At 40.2% G+C, this 18,972-nt stretch overlaps 1 protein-coding gene across 1 annotated transcript in view; it reads right to left on the bottom strand.

Moving 5' to 3' along the window:
* Positions 1–17,663, bottom strand: part of SLC49A4 (solute carrier family 49 member 4) — an 89,924-nt gene extending 72,261 nt beyond the window's left edge. Inside the window, exons 1-2 of the mRNA XM_082839862.1 lie at positions 17,221–17,663; positions 8,373–8,466 (exon numbers count right to left, since the gene is read on the bottom strand). Coding sequence (XP_082695988.1) covers positions 8,373–8,466; positions 17,221–17,569 — 443 coding nt within the window. The 5' untranslated portion in view covers positions 17,570–17,663. The remainder of the gene's footprint in view (positions 1–8,372; positions 8,467–17,220) is intronic.
* Between the last annotated feature and the right edge of the window lie 1,309 nt (positions 17,664–18,972).

The raw sequence follows: 18,972 nt of genomic DNA, 5'->3' as shown, positions 1-18,972 counted from the left end.
GTATCACCAAAGACACCGCAAAACGGTTCTATGAAGCTTTAAGATGCTTGATTCCTAAAGTAATCCTGAGGTCCCCAAATCAGTATCAGGCAGAAAGTGAAACACCACAGCTGTGTAGCCCCTAAGAATGGCATAGCCTCCAACTTCAGGTGTATTCACTAAGAAGAATGGACCAAAAAAGAGCCTTCCCAAGGACAAAGCCAAAATCACAAAGAACAATCAAAGGGGTCACTCCCAGAGAACCACAAAGACCTGATAGAAGCCAGAGACTCTGGATTTTGAGTTGGACACAATAATTGGACTGGACTGTGGGTCTTATCCTTTGAGGAAAGATGAATATGTTTTTTGCATGGGAAGAGGGGGTACCTGGATACATGGAGACATTTGATAGCAGAGACTACTAACTGTGTCCTTACATCCATTCTCCCTTTCTTTTGTTATAGCATCCATGCATTTTTTGTTGTTATTTCTTAAATTTACTTTCAAACCAACTTTGTTACCTGGGACAGAGAACAAATCCTCCCACTTCTACAAAAAGAAATCAAATATGACATTCCATGGCAAAAATGAGACTTCCACAATCTTCCTAACAGGAAGTACTTGTTTCTAGCTGAGATTTCCTACCCAGAGGAGTACTGCTTAATTTAGTGCCAGTTTAGTGCCTTGTACCATTATTTCTGTTTATGCTGTGATAGCTATATCTTTTTTTTTTTAAAGCATCCTTGCATTTTAACTGGGGGCATGGCTGCTGAGCTACATTTCCATCTCCTCTTGCGGATACATGTGGCCATGTACTAAGTCTGTACCAATGGGATGTGAGTAGAATTGATACATACAGCTTCCTAGTTATCACCTAAAGATGTAGTCACTTGCCCTGGATGTCCTATTTCCCCTTCCTGTAGGCTACAATGAAAGCACTGATGATGAGCCAGCTTTGACCACTTGGACAAGGATATCACCGCAGGGGATGTTAGAACAACAGAAAAGGAATTTGGGTCCCTGGAACAGAGCTCTCTACATGCCTGGAGCAGCCCACTATCTTTTAGACTGTTTCTTGGTAGAAAAATAAACTTCTATTTATTGAGCTTGTGTATTTTTTTATCTCTTTACACAGCTTAGCCTATGCTTTACAAATACAGACTGTCAATAAATGTTGACTGCCGAGTTATGAATTTAAATAATGAAATCTGAAATCTGCAAACCAACATTTGTTAAGAATGTCTATTATGTTCATTTTCCCATTCTCTTTTCAGAAGTGCTTATATTTTTATATTATTTTATAAGTTAGATATCATATTTGCAACACATATTTTTCCTAGTTTGTATTTTAATTTTATGATTTCTTTTAGAAGCATGAGGGTTCAAATGTTTATGTAGTCAAATCTACAAATGCTTCCCTTATGATTTCTTTCACTGTTTTTATACTTGGAAAAGCAATCTCTTTAGGGATAAGATTAATTTTCCCTTACACTGTTTCATTTTAAATATGAAGCTCATCAATCCATCAGGAATATATTTTAATGCACGCTGTATGGTTAAGTATCCACATTTCTTTTTCTCATACGTAACCAATTTGCCCAAACACATAATAGATAAATCTATTTAATAAAATATGCTTTATTTAGTAACCCTACTGATTTATGTGTTTATTTTTATATGTTAAATTATTACCAATGTCTACTTCTGGCCTATTTTGTTCCTGTAATCATTCTGTTGCAGATAAAATAATCTTTTACTTGTTTGTGCCTTTCCATATTAATAGGAAAAAAAATCTATGGCAAGTCTTTATTCAGAAGGAAAGAATAAACAGACATTTGCAACAGACTTTGAATATATTCTCCATAACTTTCAACTCAGTTTACTCTGAAAATCCTATCAACATTTGTGATTATGATTATGTACAGTAAGGAGAGACAGGGTTATAAATCAGGGAGGGGGTCTCAGGGGATTTCTGGATTTCTAACCTGGGTGATGGGTACATAGCTGTCTTTTTCATGATTATTTCACTAAACTGTACATAAATGTTTTATGTACTCTTCTATATGTATAGTATATTTAACAACAAAAAAAGTAAATTTAAAAATTCATATATGATATTATAGGTCCTTAGAAGAAATGTCTCAGAAATAATCACATTCCAAAGACAATCAAAAGGGAAAAAAAGTATCTTCCAAAACTCTAAAGATCACTTTACGTATCTTCTATTGGCTTTTTCCCCTGTTAAATGCTTATTATGAGGAGTTAATCTCCTACCAATCTTTCTTATCTGAATCCCAGCTGACCATCATGAAGAAATATATTCATGAAATCTGACCTCTGGAGTTTTAAGAGTCAAATTGCAAATAAAACTATTAAATAGAAATAAATCTTAATCTGCTTTAAAATAAGACATTAAAAATATGTGATTATACTGTAGGATGGGCAAGCACAATGCAGTTACTAGTTAAAGTGAGGATGCTACGCACCTAGGGCAGTCAGGTTGTCAAACTTAAAATGAGTATAAAATTAACTAAAGGAACTTGTTAAGACTAAATGAGTAGGACTGGGATGGGGCCCAGGGATCTGTATTTTTAATAAGCAGCTTATCTGTGGACCTTACTTTTAGAACACACTGATCAGAATCCTATGTGTTTTACAGAGAAGAGTCTTCGTTCTTAAATCTACCAATTGTTCATTTTTATATCAAAGGGTTTATATTTCTATACTGGGGAAATTTACATATAACCCTTCCTTGCCTTTCCTTCTCTTATTCTCATTATTGAAGATCTGATGTGTTCATTTTAGTTTCTCTTAACTAGTGTTTTCAGTCCAAAAGGTGATATATTCACATGGTAAAAATATTCTCAAGCAGAGAAAAGAGTATAAAACAAAAAGTAAATCTCCTTTCCACCCCAGACTTCCAGGTTCCCAGGCTTCCTCCTCAGAAACAACCAATGGTAATGGTTTCTTTCAGAAACAGTCCTTACCAAATACATCCCTCCCACTTTTTTCTAAGTAGGAATATATTAAACATAACATTAAAAACTTTGTCTTTTATAAAACTCAATGATATATCTTGGAGATATTTCCAAATCAGCATTTATAGAACTTTCACCTCCTTTTCACAGCTACATACTATTCCACTATATACTTCACCATCACTAGTCCTTTGTGGAAGACTTTTGGGTTGCATCCAGCCTTTTGCTATTACAGGCAAAGCCACACAAATGTGATTTTCCTTACAAACTGGTAGAGCTTTATATGTGGGCTAATTTCTAGAATGACAAGTGTTGGGTTAAAGGACATGTGCATTTTGAATTTGATAAATACTGCAAAAATGCCCTCTAAACAGGATGCCCCAAATTGCTTGCACGTCAGCAATGCCTATTTTTCCCTATACCCCGGGCAACACAGCACATCATCATACTTTTTCATCTTTGCCAATAAACAACATATTATTGCTCTTTTAATTTTCATTTCTTTAATTATTTTTTTAAATGGTTTGCCTCTTTTTTTAAAAAAAATTATTTATTTATTTATTTTGGGCTGCGTTGGGTCTTCGTTGCTGTGTGCAGGCTTTTCTCTAGTTGCGGCGCACAGGCTTCTCGCTGTGGTGGCTTCTCTTGTTGCAGAGCACCGGCTCTAGGTGCGCGGGCTTCAGTAGTTGCAGCTCGCGGGCTCTGGAGTGCAGGCTCTAGAGCGCAGGCTCAGTAGTTGTGGCGCATGGGCTTAGTTGCTCGGCGGCATGTGGGATCTTCCTGGACCAGGGCTCGAACCCGTGTCCCCTGCGTTGGCAGGTGGATTCTTAACCACTGTGCCACCCAGGAATCCCTCATTTCTTTAATTATGATGAAGTGGTTGAGCATCTTAAGATTTGTATTTCAATTTCTGTAATTACTTGCTCATATCTATTACCCATTTTCCTACTGACTTGCTATTTTTCTTATTGATTTAACAGAGTTCTTTTCAACTAAGGAAATTATCCATTTGTCTTATTGTTGCAAACATCTCACAGTTTTTAACTTGCCTTTTGACTTTGTTTTATAGTGTATTTAATCATGCAGATATTCTACATTTTTATGTAGTCAAAAGTATTAAGCTTTTCTATGGCTTCTGGGATTTGTGTCTTAGTTGGAAGGTCTTCCCCATTTTAAGATTATTAAAAATGTCTCATTTTCTAATACTTCTATGGTTCATTTTTTACACTTAAATGCTTGATCCAATTGGAATTTACTTAAGTGGTAAGGCAGTGATTTAGGGCTCTTCAGTTTTTTTTTTCAGATAGCTGAGCAATTACCATAAAACCATTTACTAAACAATTCGTCCTTTCTAGTATGGTCATTTTAAATGTAATACTGCCAGCTACAAAGCATTTCACAATGGAGTGTATTTCTAGAAAATCTGTGTTTACTAGAACCATACTATTTAACTATCTAACACGTTAGTAATCTATTGTTAATATTAATGAAAATTACACTGAATTGAAAGATAATGTTATGAGAATCACTGGATACACCCTATGATTAAAAGCAGATATGACCTACTATAAGTTCACCTTCTAGAAGTTTGTAAATTGTTTACTGGGCATGCTATATCGTATTTCACACTATAAAGTAATGCCATCTGGTGCGATAGAGCAATGCCACCTGTAATGTTTTTGGTATGATTTGCTTCCCAATCAGAGAAAAAATGCTTTATAGTTCATTATTCTAAGTTCTTTATTTATTTGTGATGTTAATAAAAGTGGCAAAATAATTTTTCTTGAATTTTCATTGGTACTTTGCAGATGAAAGAAATATTGATACTATGAAGAGGTACACCACGGTTAGGAAGGTGGTAATAATAGGTGTATTGAGGAAAGGGCTTGTCAGAAAGCTGCTACTCTCATGTCTTTAAGACTCATAGAAGATAAAATACAGGAAGTAAAGGGTGCAGGGACACTGTTCAGAAGGCTGGGTCAGAAGCTCAAAAAGCTCCAAGTGGAACAGGGCACAGAGAAAGATCGCTAAATACTTGTTTCAGTGCTAGCCAAATACCTACTAAAGGTCTCTATCCCTTCCTCTTCAGTGTCATGGAGACTGAAGCTTAAAAGTGGTGATCTATTGAAACTACTAGTGAAAATACGCATTCTAATTGCAGCATTTTCATTTTAATAGCTGCATATGCATTGTTAATAATACTGCTCTAAAGAAATAATGTATGGACATAAAGTGAAGTCTCATTTCAAGGGGATAATATCCTAACATTCCTTATAGGTGAAGGCACAACGACAGAAAATTCAACTTCTACTTTCTTTTTATGAAAGGTTCAATCTCTCATAATTTTTTTTTTTTTTTTTTTTGCGGTACGCGGGCCTCTCACTGTTGTGGTCTCTCCCGTTGCGGAGCACAGGCTCCGGACGCGCAGGCTCAGTGGCCATGGCTCACGGGCCCAGCCGCTCCGCGGCATGTGGGATCTTCCCTGACCGGGGCACGAACCCATGTCCCCTGCATCGGCAGGCGGACCCTCAACCACTGCGCCACCAGGGAAGCCCTCTTGTAACTCTTTATTTTATTTCTCTTTCTTTCCTTTCCTATCTTTGTTTACATTTCTTTATGAGCTCTATTTTTCATACCATTTTCTCTACCAACAGAGTCAACTCTTTATTATTCCTATAATTTTATATCTGAAAAGAATATGAAGGGATATAAGATTAGAGAGAAGTAATAGAGTGGATGGCACAAACAGAAGGAAAACTAACAAAAATACCAGTAGGCATTTTTAAAGAACTCGTTGTTGAATTTAAGCTTACACTGAAATCTGTACTTAAAGACTGTAGATGCTTTAAAAAAACTGGATATTTGAAAAATTAAGAACATCTCAAACACAGTGAAACTCATCTGTTAAAACCTCACTCAGAAGGATAGGAAATGAAGACCAATGTTCCACAGGAACCCAAATGATTCTGCTATCTGCCTTTTAAAATATGAAACACATGTACTCTAAATTTTCTGGAAAGATAACGTATTTTGAAAATTTGAAAAGGAACAGCATTTATTTTGAAGTGAAAAATTCTGTTCAAAATGAAAGCCAACATCTTATACCTAAAATCCATTCCTTCCTCCTCCTGTGCCCCATGTCTCTGTTAATGGAATCAACAATTTCAGAGTCTCCAGAGTGCAACCTCAATCATATCACCTCTGATATCTTTCTCTCATGTTCTCTCTCGCATCTGTGCTATCCTTTCCATTCCTACAACTTCCCAGGGCAAGGGAGTCATTCTGGACTCCTCACTTTCTCTTATTCCCTTTATTCAATCCACTGGCAAATCCTTCAAAATATAAACAGAACTTGACCACTTCTCACCACCACCACAGCCATAACTATGGCTCAAGCCACCATCATCTCTCACCTGGTTTATTTTACTGGTTCCCTACCTGGTCTCCTCACTCTTGCCCTAGACCTTCAACATCAGTCTATTCTCAATAAAGCAGCCTGTGACCATGGTCCTCCTCAGCTCAAAGCTGCTAATGATTTCCTAGCTCAGAAAAAGGTGAAGTCCTTATGAGGTCCTTTTTTTTTTTTTTTTTTTGTGGTACGCAGGCCTCTCACTGTTGTGGCCTCTCCTGTTGTGGAGCACAGGCTCCCGACGCGCAGGCTCAAGGGCCATGGCTCACAGGCCCAGCTGCTCCGCGGCATGTGGGATCTTCCCGGTACCAGGGCACGAACCCATGTCCCCTGCATCGGCAGGCGGACTCTCAACCACTGCGCCACCAGGGAAGCCCCCTTACGAGGTCTTGAAGGACCTGGTCTCACACTCCCGCCACCACCCATAACTGTGCTAGTCTAATTTCCTACCACTCTTCCCATGAAGTCTCTGGTTCAGCGGCTCCAGCCCCACCAGCCTCCCTGCCAGGTGTGCTCTTCCCTTCCCACCCTTTATACTTGCTCTTCTCTCTGCCTGAAATGCTTGTCCCTTACATAATGCATTGTCCATTCATTCCTTCAAGGTTTCTCCCCAAAACGTATCTTCCCAGTAAGAGTTTTTTTGCCCATTCTTTCTGAAATTTCACCATCCTTCCACTGACATTTCAAATCCTTCTTTCCTATTTTATTTTTCTTTCCATAGCACATACTATATATTTAACTTATTTATCTAGTTTATTGCCAGTCTCCCCAACTGGAATGTAAACTCCACGAGGTACAGATTTTTCTATTGTGTTTTCTGCTATATTCCCCATGTGCAGAAGAGAGCTTGGCACACAGGAGGAGCTCAGTGAATTTTGTTGAATAAATGAACTAATAAACGAATAAAGAAATAAAGCAAAACAATGACTCCAGCTTGGGCTCTCACTGCATCTTTTCAGGCCTCCTGCTGGCACTCTCAACCCTCTGTAATCAATCCTACAGACTTCAAATCAATAGTTTACCTCATATACAGCTGATCCTATTGCTGCTCAGATTAAGAACCTAAGTGGCTCCCAACTGTCCAGTGAGAAACTACAGTTCTACAGGATGGCATCAATATCCTTCACATTCAAGATACCCTTTTCTAAACTCATCTCTTTATATTCCATTCTTATGTCTTATTCTGTACACCAGTGTCTCCCAAACATGAGTAATTTATGCTCCTTTTTAAGGGGAAAAATTTTCTCAATGGCTCTTAAGGTCAAATCCAAGAATCCCAGTTAGAGAAACACTAGGAAACTGACATCCTGGTTAATAAAAATGTCTTTTAATTACAGATTATTATTGGTTAAAAAATCTTTTAATATTATAACCAAAAGGAAAACAAAAATTTTTAAATCTTCATATACCCTGCAGCCCCTGAGAATAAATCCATGGATCCCAGGTACAGAAATGCTGCTGTACAGAAATGAAGCTACCTACCCATCCTGGAAGAGGCCTGTGCTTACCTGCCTCTGTGCCTTTGTTTCCATTGTTCCTCTACCCTGGAATATCATTCCCCTAACTATAGTTATCAAAATTCTACTTATCCTTCCATGCTTACTTTAATTATCACCTTCTTCATGAGCCCTTCCTTTTGATATCCTCAGCCAAAACTTACCTTAGTCTCTTGGGGCAATTTTATAAATCTTCTATGGCATTAACTACATTATTCTTCCTTATGTTATACTATTATTTTCCCATGGTTATAGCTCCCAGATAGTGTGAAGATGAACTTGTTCTCTATTTATTTACACAACAACTAGTATAGTGTCTTCCACATGACAACTAATAAATGCCCACTGAATTAATCATGTCAGGAAAAAAAATGCTACTATAAATATGACCCTCTACTGATCTAAAAAATGGAACTGTTTACTAACAGCTTATAACTAAACATATATAATATACTCATAACAAGAGAGAAAAATGTGGAGAAAAAATTTTAAGTTATTTATATGATTTACCTTCTTTTAAGCACTAAGTCTGATATAGGTATGCATCTTAGACCAGTTCCCAAAACCATAAGGAAAGATGTCAGAAGCACAGTTATCCGAAGACCTAAAAGGAAACAAAAATATCTGGATTATTTTCTTTTCAAGTAAGTCAATGTTAAGAACAAAGATTTTTTACTCAGTCATACTGGTATTATATTCTAATACAGCTTTTCTCTATAACTCCCAATATGGGGAAAAAAACCCTCTCATGCTGAAAATGAAATGATTCTAACTTTAATAGAAAACTTGAATGATCACATCGAGGATAGAGGAAAAAGTTCTATTAGCTCCGGTTTTTCAAAATGAATGGCTAGACTGCTTTGTTCAGATATAACAATAAAAAATATAGAAAATAATTTTAAAAGACAAGGTATTTTAGTTTTATATCTCAAATATAAAATTTCTAATTTTCGAATGCAAGCTGTTAATAAAAAAATTCTAAACTGCCCCTGAAAAGTTTTTTAAGATGATAGAATGCTTTAAATTTTCTCAAAACATGACAAGTGGCCAATTACTTCTTTTATCTTATAATGAGAACAAGTTTGTTATAGGGTCTTAGGAGATGGTCCATTAGAACCCTCTGATTATTAATACAATAATAGTCTTAATTTTTCTTGATTCATTGGATGGCTTTCAACTTATAGAATGATGCTGGTAAAAAAAAAAAGCATGGTTTAGGGTTTTAGATAATGCGGATCAGATAGCTTTTCCCTTTGTATTCCAAATACAATCAATTATTTTGAAAATATGCACCAATGGTCAGTTACATGGATAACAGGGCAAAAGAGAATATAAAATATAAAAACAAGGTAACCACATGTAAAATAGATAGCTAGTGGGAAGCAGCCACATGGCACAGGGAGATCAGCTTCGTGCTTTGTGTCCACCTAGCGGGGTGGGATAGGGAGGGTGGAGGGAGACACAAGAGGGAGAGGATATGGGGATGTATGTATATGTACAGCTGATTCACTTTGTTATAAAGCAGAAACTAACACACCATTGTAAAGCAATTATACTCCAATAACGATGTTTTAAAAAATTAAAAGTAGAATGTGAAAAAAAACTAAGGTAACCAAAACTAGACACAATAGTCTATCTATGGCAGAATAATATAACAGGACTACATCTTCTTACTGTTGGAATGCTGCATTTTTCTATTACTAAATCAATGCTGCCTTACTGCTTGTAGCAGTCACAGAGGTGGCTTACACTGAGTATGTGGCAAAGGTGGCAACATTTCTTACAATTTTTCCCAAACTCAGCACCTCCTTGAAACCATTTCACAGTGAATAGACTTAAACTATTTAATGCAAATTTTCTTTTTTTTTTCAGATCTTTCTTTTTTTTGGCAAGGGGAGCCGGTTAAATGTTTGGTTTTCAAAGGGCTTCTCTGCTTGAAGGAAATTGGAAGTCAACAAAACTATAATTATGCAGATTAAACACAGCAAGAAAAATAAACTTGAGATTCAGATCAGGCACACACACGCTACATTGAGGGCAATTTGTGATATGAACTGAGCTTTATATGATCTGAATATGATTAATATAATTTGGCAGAAGTAATCCGGTAGAAAACTGTGCTTCTCAGGAACAAGTAATGCATACATACTGCTCATTTACTGTGTCTACTAACAGAACACAGATTTTAAAACCACATTATAGCCACAGGAAATAGAGCGTAATTAATAAAAAGAACATTCATGGTCATAAATATCCTAAACTTGCAAAATGCTGCTCTTATAAGGTTATACTGGGTGCCCTATGAGATAAAATTTTATAGATTTGGGACTATAAGGCTTACATTCAACAGGATGTTTATTTTTTTCTAATATTTGGTTTGTAATTAAGGTAAACAGCCACCAAGTGGGCAGTGGGACCCTGTTTATGGCTCTACGGTCCAAATAACTAGGTTTCCTACTACAACTGCTGAAAGCTAGCACACTTTTTTACTCAATTATGACTTTTATCAAACATATGACAATATAACAGCTAATATAAACTTTTAAGAATAAAGAAGTTGTGAAAAGCTGATTATTATAAAGCAACCTTACAGGTACAACTTGTGGCTTGCTTACTTTTAATTGTTGCCAAGTATTACTTAATCCACCTCAGCTGCTGCTCAGTTTTGAATAGAATGCTTTCTTGATCTCATTTGGATCTTGATAAAGCAGGGCTCTGCAGTTCCATGTAATCAAAAAGATAACAACTGACTTTGGGAAGGAGAGGTATAAGGACCCCAGGAAAATATGCTTATGAGACATCTAGGACCTTCATATAAATAGATCCCAAGTGATTACAGTACTAGGATGTGAGTGCAAAAACCATCTGATGAAAGGTATGGGAATAATTTCAGAAAACCAACCATGATTGAAAATAAAAATAAATTCTACTCAAATATGGCATCCAGACTCTGCAGGAAGCCCCCTTCCAATGGATGAGATAACTCCTTATGCCAGGAACCTATTGGGTACAGGAAGAGAGTCTCCACAATCGGTGCCTAAAAACATGATGGCAAAAAAAAAAAAAAAAACCAAAAGTAAAAAAACACCCCAGCACACAAACTCTGTGTAGTAGATACACGGAAATGAGTTTGATCTGCTGAAACCACCCTTCCCAGGCCCCACACTTCCATCAGCTGGAGTGAAGCTCTGCTTGCACCTGGCAAGACCACCTGTCCCTACCCTCAACAGCTACAGCCTGGCCTCGCCACCCCGATCTGCCTTGGACACCAGGAGGACTAACCACATCATGCCTGCTTTTCCTGTTCACACTGGTCACAAGAGACCCAAGATTCACAGGTCATCCTCGTCCCAACAGGGCTTCATGCATACCCAAATCCGACCTCATCTCTGCCAGCGCCTCAACTCCCCAGATCTTTCCACGGTGACTCCTGGAGCGCTCAGAATCAGCGGATCAGTAGAATCCCTATATTTTCAAGCTCTTCACCGTCTTCACCTTTTTACGACTCTGAAACCTCTTCCCTGAGGACAGTGCTTCCCCAGCCCCTTCCAGATCACTGTTACTCCCTCCCCCCTAAAGCTCCCAGGCTTCTCTCGATGCTTTGATTTCCTCTGGTTTAAGCACTATGATTACGAGGTGCCTTGCTGTAGTGTTAGGCACGCTGAGATTTGCTTGGTGTGGTTTTTTCCTTCATGCTGTTTCCTCAAACTGGATTCTTGAATTTCTTAGATTTCTGGGTTTATGGATATCATCAAATGTGGAAATTTTTCTGCCATTATTTCTTCAATTTTTCCTCCCCATTTTATCTCAATCCATGCCCTCTCCCTTTACCAATCTCTTCTCATCTGGGACTCTAATATGTATATTAGGTCACTTAAAACTGTCCTGCTCCCTGATACCTGTGGTTTTTTGGGTTTTATTTCCTGTGTTCCACTTCGGATAGTATTTATTACTACATCTTCAAGTTTGCTAATCTTTTCTTCTACAATGTCTAATCTGCTCTTAAATCCTGTCCAGCGTATTTTTTTGGTCTCAGACACAGATTACATTTTCATCTCCAGAAATTTAATGTTGGACTTTTTATGTCTTCCATGTCTCTCCTTAACATGCTTTGTTCTGTCTTCTTGAATATATGTAGTATATTTATTCACCGTAGCTGCTTTGATGTCCCTGTCTATTAATTCTATCATCTGTAATATTTCTTGGTCTGTTCTACTGATTGCTTTTTCTCCTCTTTATGTGTTGTATTTTCCTCCTTCTTTGCACGTTTGGTAATTTCTGATTTAGATGTCAGGAATTCTGAATTTTGTTGGGTGATGGATTTTTTTTTCAACTCCTTTAAATATTTTTGAACAATGTTCTGGGATACAGTTATTTTTAATCTGTTCAAGCAGTACTTTTAAGCTTTATTAGGTGGAACCAGAGAAGCCTTTAGTTTAGAGCTCTGTTTGTCTTTACTGTCGAGGCAACACCCTTCTGAGTATTCAACCAAACTTCCTATGTATTATGAGGTTTTCCCATTCTGGCTATTGGGAATGTGAACAATTCCCAGCCTTATGTGAACCGCGAGAACTTTTCTGCCTGTTCCTTTTTCGTAGTCCTTTTCTCAGACTTAAGTAGTTTCTTCATGTGTAACTGCTAATCAGTGCCCAGCTGAAGACTCAAGAGGAACTCCCTGCAGATCTAGAACTCTCTCTCTGTGAACCCTTTTCCTCTCTGGTACTCTACCCTAAGAATTCTAGCTATGGTGGCCTCTTAAGACTTCTCAACTGTCTCCTCGACTTGGGAAAACTGTGGGGCTCTGTTTGAACTACAGATCTCTGTGAGAAGTAATCGTAAGGATCACTGACCTCTACCTTTTGTCCAATGTCTGAAAACCACTGTTTCGTATACTTTGATTTTGTTTTCTGTTTTTAGTTGTTTAAGATGGAAGGATAAATCCAGTTCCTGTTAATCCATCATGGCCAGAACAGCCTTTGATCCAATTCTATCTGACTGTCATACTCACCACTCCCTGCTGCAGTTGTCTGCAGACCACCACATACCTGCCTCCACGTCATTCGCCCTCATGGCTTGAAACTGTTTTGGCTCGTTATTACTCCTGAGGACACTACTTCTTTCATGAATCTGGTGATTTCAATACCAGATATGATCCTTTCAATATCCTGCCCTCTCAGTCCCCTGACTGGTTATTCCACAATCATGCCCTCTACCCTACCTCGGCTGTCCACTCTCTTTGTTATACTCTGACCTTATCTTTACCCTAATTGCGTCCACGACATAATCCCAATTTCAAGCGTCCCATTCTTCAACCATGACCTCCTCTCCTTCCCACTCATTCCTTCTAGTACTCTAAATTCTTCATCGATTGGGAATGACAATTTTGGAGCCTACTACTGTTCCTTATCTACCTCACGTGTTTCCTTTTCTTTTTTACCCAGTTTAGATTCCGCGGTCCACTGTTATATCACTCTCTACATAATCCTCTACTCCTGGCCTGCACGTTCTCAGTCCTACACACCTGGCAAACCGCAACTCTGGTGATCTCTCTCTCTGCCAACTCTGCCCATGCCTGTGCTTGCCCAACAGAACAGGCTGGAGGAAAACAAACGGCCATGCTGATTGGTCTCACTTGAAATTAATGCCCAGTCACTTAAAGCAGGCCCTCTGAGCTGCCCGACAATCCCACTACAATTTTCTAGTCCGTGTGTTCTCTCCTTTCCTAGGAACTAGTACTACAACTTATCGTGTCTCCTCAATCTTCCAAGAATTGTTCTCCTATCCTCGCTGTCAGGTGGTAATTTTGCTTTCTATTTTCTGAGAACTGTAAACAAAGATAACTCCCACGAGCTCCTACCACCCACCACGTGCATCCATATCTATACACTCTACCTTTTCTTCCGTTGCTACTGAAGAATTAGCTGTCGACACTTCTATCTAAGGCCAACCTGTCTACTTGTACTCTGGAGGACGGCATCCCATTTTGCTTAGTCAAGGGCATGGCTACAGCAGTTCTTCCCCTTCCCTCCAGCGCTGTCAATTTCTCCTTTTCTACTGGATCCATTAGGATACTGCATTCCAGAGATATGCTTTAGTATCTCTTATCTTTTTTTTCTCTTTTTTTTTCTTTCTCTCTTATCTTTAAAAATACATTCTCAGTAGCCACATTCCCCCTGGCTACTCCCTCATGTCTCTGCTGCCCCTTAAAGTGTGTTTGACATAATGTCTACACTCGTGAACTCACCCCCACCACTCCAGTGAGACTATTCTTTTAAAGGATACCAAAGATTTCCATGTTGCTAAACCCGGCTCTACTCTCAGTCCTCACTAGCTGGTTCGTCCTTATCTTCCCAAGCTCTGAATGCTGTAACGCCCCTGGGCTCAGTCTTCTGAAGCAAGATCCCTCTCCACAGGTGATGTCACTCAGCTCCAAGACTCTAAATACCATTATAGGTTGACAAATCCCAAATCTATTGCTCAGGGAATAAACTGACAGTTTAGCTTGTCCTATATCTAATAGGCATTTCAGATTCCTGATCTGCATGCCGTCTACCCCCAAATGCTCCTTCCACAATCTTCTACAACTCAGTAAACTGCAGCTTGGTTCTCCCAATTACTAATGCTAAAAAAGTTGAGAAACATCTTAAATCTTCCCCTTTTCTCACACTCCACCTCTGCCTATCCATCAACAATACCCAAATCCTTCACTACTATCACCCCAGTTGGAAGTCAGCATCAGCCCCATCTGAGCTGTTCCAACAGCCTCCCAACCGGTCTCCCTGCTCTGGCTCTTGTTCTCAAGACAATAGCAGAGTCATTTTACTCTTCTGCTCAAACCTTCCAGTGGAGTGAGCCCTCCTCACTCCTTTAGGCCAGCGTCCTTACAGTGACCTAGGAGGCCCTGCATGATTTCAGCCTCTCACCACCTCTCTGGCCTCACCTTCTACTGTGGTTTCCCTTAGGGCTCAACTCAGCCACAGAAGCCTCATTGCTCTTTCTGGAATATGCCAAACAAGTTTAAGACCTTTGTCTTTGTCCAAAACAGTCCTGTCCAGAATTGACAAGGTAGGTTTCCTTTTCCCCTCAGGTCTCTGCTCAAACACACATTATCAGTAAGTCCTTCCCTGACGGTCTAGAGAGAGTATCACCCAATCACATCCCCTTTCTCTCTTGCCTTGTTTCATTTTTCTCTAAAACATTTATCACCATCTGACACACTAAATATTTAATTTTATTGTTGTTTTTGCCTGGATCTCCTCACTAGAATGTCGGCTCCATGAGGACTATCTCCCTAGAGCTGGGCACAAATTTAGGTGTTATCTCCTTGTTGAAATTTTCTTCACTAAGCTTCTAGGGCACACTCACTTTTGGTCTTCTATTATCTCACTAGGTAGTCCCCTTTTATCTCCTTGCTGGAAAATGAAAAGGACTGAGAGGGTACAAAACCGATTTCAGAAAGATACCTGGTCTTCTACTAAGTTGGGTGGACCCATGGCAGTAGGAAGATCAGACCTATCCTCTAGGGAGAAAGATACTTCAGTACCCAGGGATACCAGGAACTTACTTTTATGTATGCAAAGAGGACATAGGCAGCAGGACAGCCAACATATGGAAGGAAACTGGCTTTCTCCTACTGAAAAGGAAACCACCTCCTAAGTGAGAGAATTTTAAATTTATTTTTTGTTGCTCTAACCAACAAAAAACATAAAATAGAATTCACCATATAGTCATAGAAACTCTGAAAGAATTCCTAAAGTAACTTATTTTATAAAGAGAATAGGTAGTCCCTAATTTATCTGGCCATGGATAGTAGATATAATTATAATAAAAAGGACAAAATTAACATTTTTGTACCATAAAAACAAGGCTGGCTAAATTTAGGGAACAATATTGAAAAATGCTCCTGATAAAAAGTTAATAAAAAGAAACAATAAAATAGCATTTCCCCTTAAGTTATCCAACCTTGTAAGGAATGACAGAGGAACTGTCACAGATTGAAGGAGATTAACAAGAAATAACAACTAAATGCAATTTGGGACCCTCGACTGAATCTTGGAACAGGAAAAAAAAAAAAACACTAGTGGAAAAACTGGTGAAATCCAAATAAAGTCTAAATTTAGTTTAAAAACAAACAAATCCAAACAAAGAAAACCTCCATTCAGTACAAGAAACCCTTCCTCAGCATCTAGCACATATCTCTGCCTAAGTACTTGCTCTACCTGGAAGTTCCACACCTTCCAGGGCTGGACACTTTCATTGTTAGAAGGTTCTTCCCTGTATCCCTTTGAGTTACAGCCCTTTGTAACTTCACTCAGTTTAGTTCTTCCTTCTAGAACTATGCACATTAAGCCTAATTCCTCATTTACTTGGTCTTCACATATTTATATTCTGCCTCAAGTTTCTTTTTGAAGCTTGGCACACCCAATTCCCTTCATCTGACACATTATGGATTTTTACATCCTTTACATTCTTGTCACACAACTTTTAAAGCTCTCCAGTTTGCCCATGGCCTTCTAAAAATTAACCCTCAGAACTGAACACTAGAATAGAGCGTTTCAAACTATTTCTCTTGTTTTAGATACTACACTTCTGTGCCTAAAACTGTCCTGCACTTTTTAGCAGCTACATCACATTGATCATGAATCATTTACCCATACTTGTGTGGTGTAATTCAATGCCTCATCATTCAATCCTATGACCTTTTGTTCTCCTCACAGAATCATACTGGCAAGTGGTAACGTGAGATGTCTGTCCAAAGTATTCTCTATGAAAAGAGAGTCTTCATTCATCTGCAAGCTTCATCTGAGAGTTAAAAATCTCAACTGACACTTGCACCTAGTCACATACACACACTTTAAAGCTGCTGTGCACCATTTTCCAGAACCATTTGCCAGAAACCAAAGCGTCAGATCCGAGTTCCCCAACAGCTCTTCCTGGGCTTGAGTCATCTATTATGCAAAGCCAGCTCATTACTTCCCTGTATCTGAGCAGCATCAGTCTATTTTCTGACCTTTCACCCTCAAAATCCCCAAATCCCTTTGAAGTCAAAGCATCAGTCATTTTTGTCAGGTGTAAAAAACACACATAGCACGTGCACGGGGATGCTCTGATGTCCAAATATGCAAAAACTTGACATTTAGAGCTCGCTTAATCCCTGCTGTTGCATAATTGGCCTTGATGAAAACATTGTATCTACAAAGAAGCCTTCCCTCATTTGTCGCTTTGGGGACAGAGTGTTCCTAGTCAGGAATGGGATGCCAGCAACATTCGGTCACCTCACACAACCCCTAAAACGAAGCCGAGGGAGGCGGCTCCCTAGGGGTGACATCAACGGCCGGAGCTCCCGGTACCCCCTCACCTCTCTTGTCCAGGAGCCACATGAACGCGAAGCAGGGCATGAAGCCGATGGGCCCCCAGAGCACGAGGAGCGCGATGTCCCAGCTAGAGAAGCCGTAGGCCTGGCGCGCCGAGTTCTGGATGGGGCCCCAGGTGTTCCAGACCAGGCCCTGCACGAACCCCAGCAGCGAAAAGAGCAGCAGCACGAGCCAGCGGCGCCCGTACACCCTCCCGGGACTCGGGGCTGCCGCGGGCAGCGCCGCCGCCGCCGCCGCCTCCCCCCTGCTTCTCCAAGCAGCCCCCGGCGCAGGCCCGAGCCCGGGTCCCAGCAGCGGTTGCCGCTCCTCCTCGCTGCTCCAGCCCGAGCCCATTACGACGCGCGGCCCGCGGGGTCGCTGCCCAGCGCGGATACTGTCAGAGAAGGTGGAGGCCGAGGTTGCTCTGGTCGCCCTCGGCCTCGCGGCCGCGTTGCTGCGCCTGCGCCGCGCCAGCCGGCCCCGGTCCGGGAGGCGGGGCAGGTGCGATGGGCGAGGAGGGGGCTGGGGTGCGGAGCCGGGCTAGCCTCTCGCCGGGCGGTGGAGAGAAAACCTCGGCGAAAGAGGGAGTGGAGCCGGTGTCCCAGAGCGGGGATCGGGAGGAATTGGGAAGGCAGGGAGGAGCGCCGCTGAGCCCCAGGAAAAGGAAACTCCCGGAGGGGCTGTAGTACAGGAGGCTGGGCTAGGAACCCGGGATTGCTGGGGGAAGTGTACATGTTCACGTCCTGTGCCTAATAAACAACTCGGAGATCTCCAGTCACTTAAGCCATATATTGCTTGCTTCTATATTGGGTTAATTTTCATTTCTGTTGGGGTTATAACTTCATAAATTAGAGAGGGAGATAGGATAAGATTTAGGCGTAGTAGGGAACCCAGAGGATTGCCGCATGAAAATCATTTGTTTTTTATGTACAGTAAGTACAGCCCTGTTAAATCAGCCATTTTTTGTGTGCCTTACATACCCAACGAGGAAATTTAAAACGAGTCAATTTCATTCATGTATATATACGATATAGATCTCTTTCTATTATTTTGCCTGTTATTAACAGAAGAGCAATAAAGATATTTTGATTAAAGCTGAAAGATTTTTGCCCCCAAATGACCTAGATTCATCTCCAGTTATTATGATTTTGACTACACAAAGAGTAAACGAGAAGGGTGGAGGTTGTCGATGTCTTGACCAAGCAACCGGTTATTTTGATATACAAATCCAAAAGCCTGACAGCTGTCAGTTAGTGTCCTTGAAAACCTAAGTCAAGCGATTTGGCTTGTTTTGGTCGGGAAATGAGTCACAGGCAACTCAATTAAAGAACATGCGCCTGAGGTTCACATTGCCCGGTAGCCACGAAAGCCAGGTGGATCATTTTGCTGCCAGAAGGGCAAGAGTCGGGAACAGAAGGGGAAGAAAAGCGTGAGCTCTCCTGATATCCAAGCGACTGCAGAGTAAGCAAACGCCGAGCCACTTTCCACTGCTCCGAGCCCCACAAAAAGCAAACCATTCCCTAAAACTCCAATACTGTTGGGAGGAAGAAAGCGCCAAGGCGAAAAGGAAGGACTTGAGGAAAACCAGAAAAGAAGCCAAGAAAAGTCTACACCGGAAGACGATTACGGTCTGGGGAAAGTAAAAAGCACAACCGCGACCACGTGCTTACGTTTTCACCACTCAAGAATCAAAATAAACCGCGTGGCCCCGCCCAGTGCCCGTCACATGACTTTCACGCGCGTGCCGCTTCCGGAAG

Source organism: Leucopleurus acutus (genome assembly GCF_964270905.1).
Source record: "Leucopleurus acutus genome assembly, chromosome: 5".
NCBI classification, from domain to species: domain Eukaryota; kingdom Metazoa; phylum Chordata; class Mammalia; order Artiodactyla; family Delphinidae; genus Leucopleurus; species Leucopleurus acutus.
Note: the sequence above shows the minus strand (reverse complement) of the source record. Positions and strands in the feature narration are given on the sequence as shown.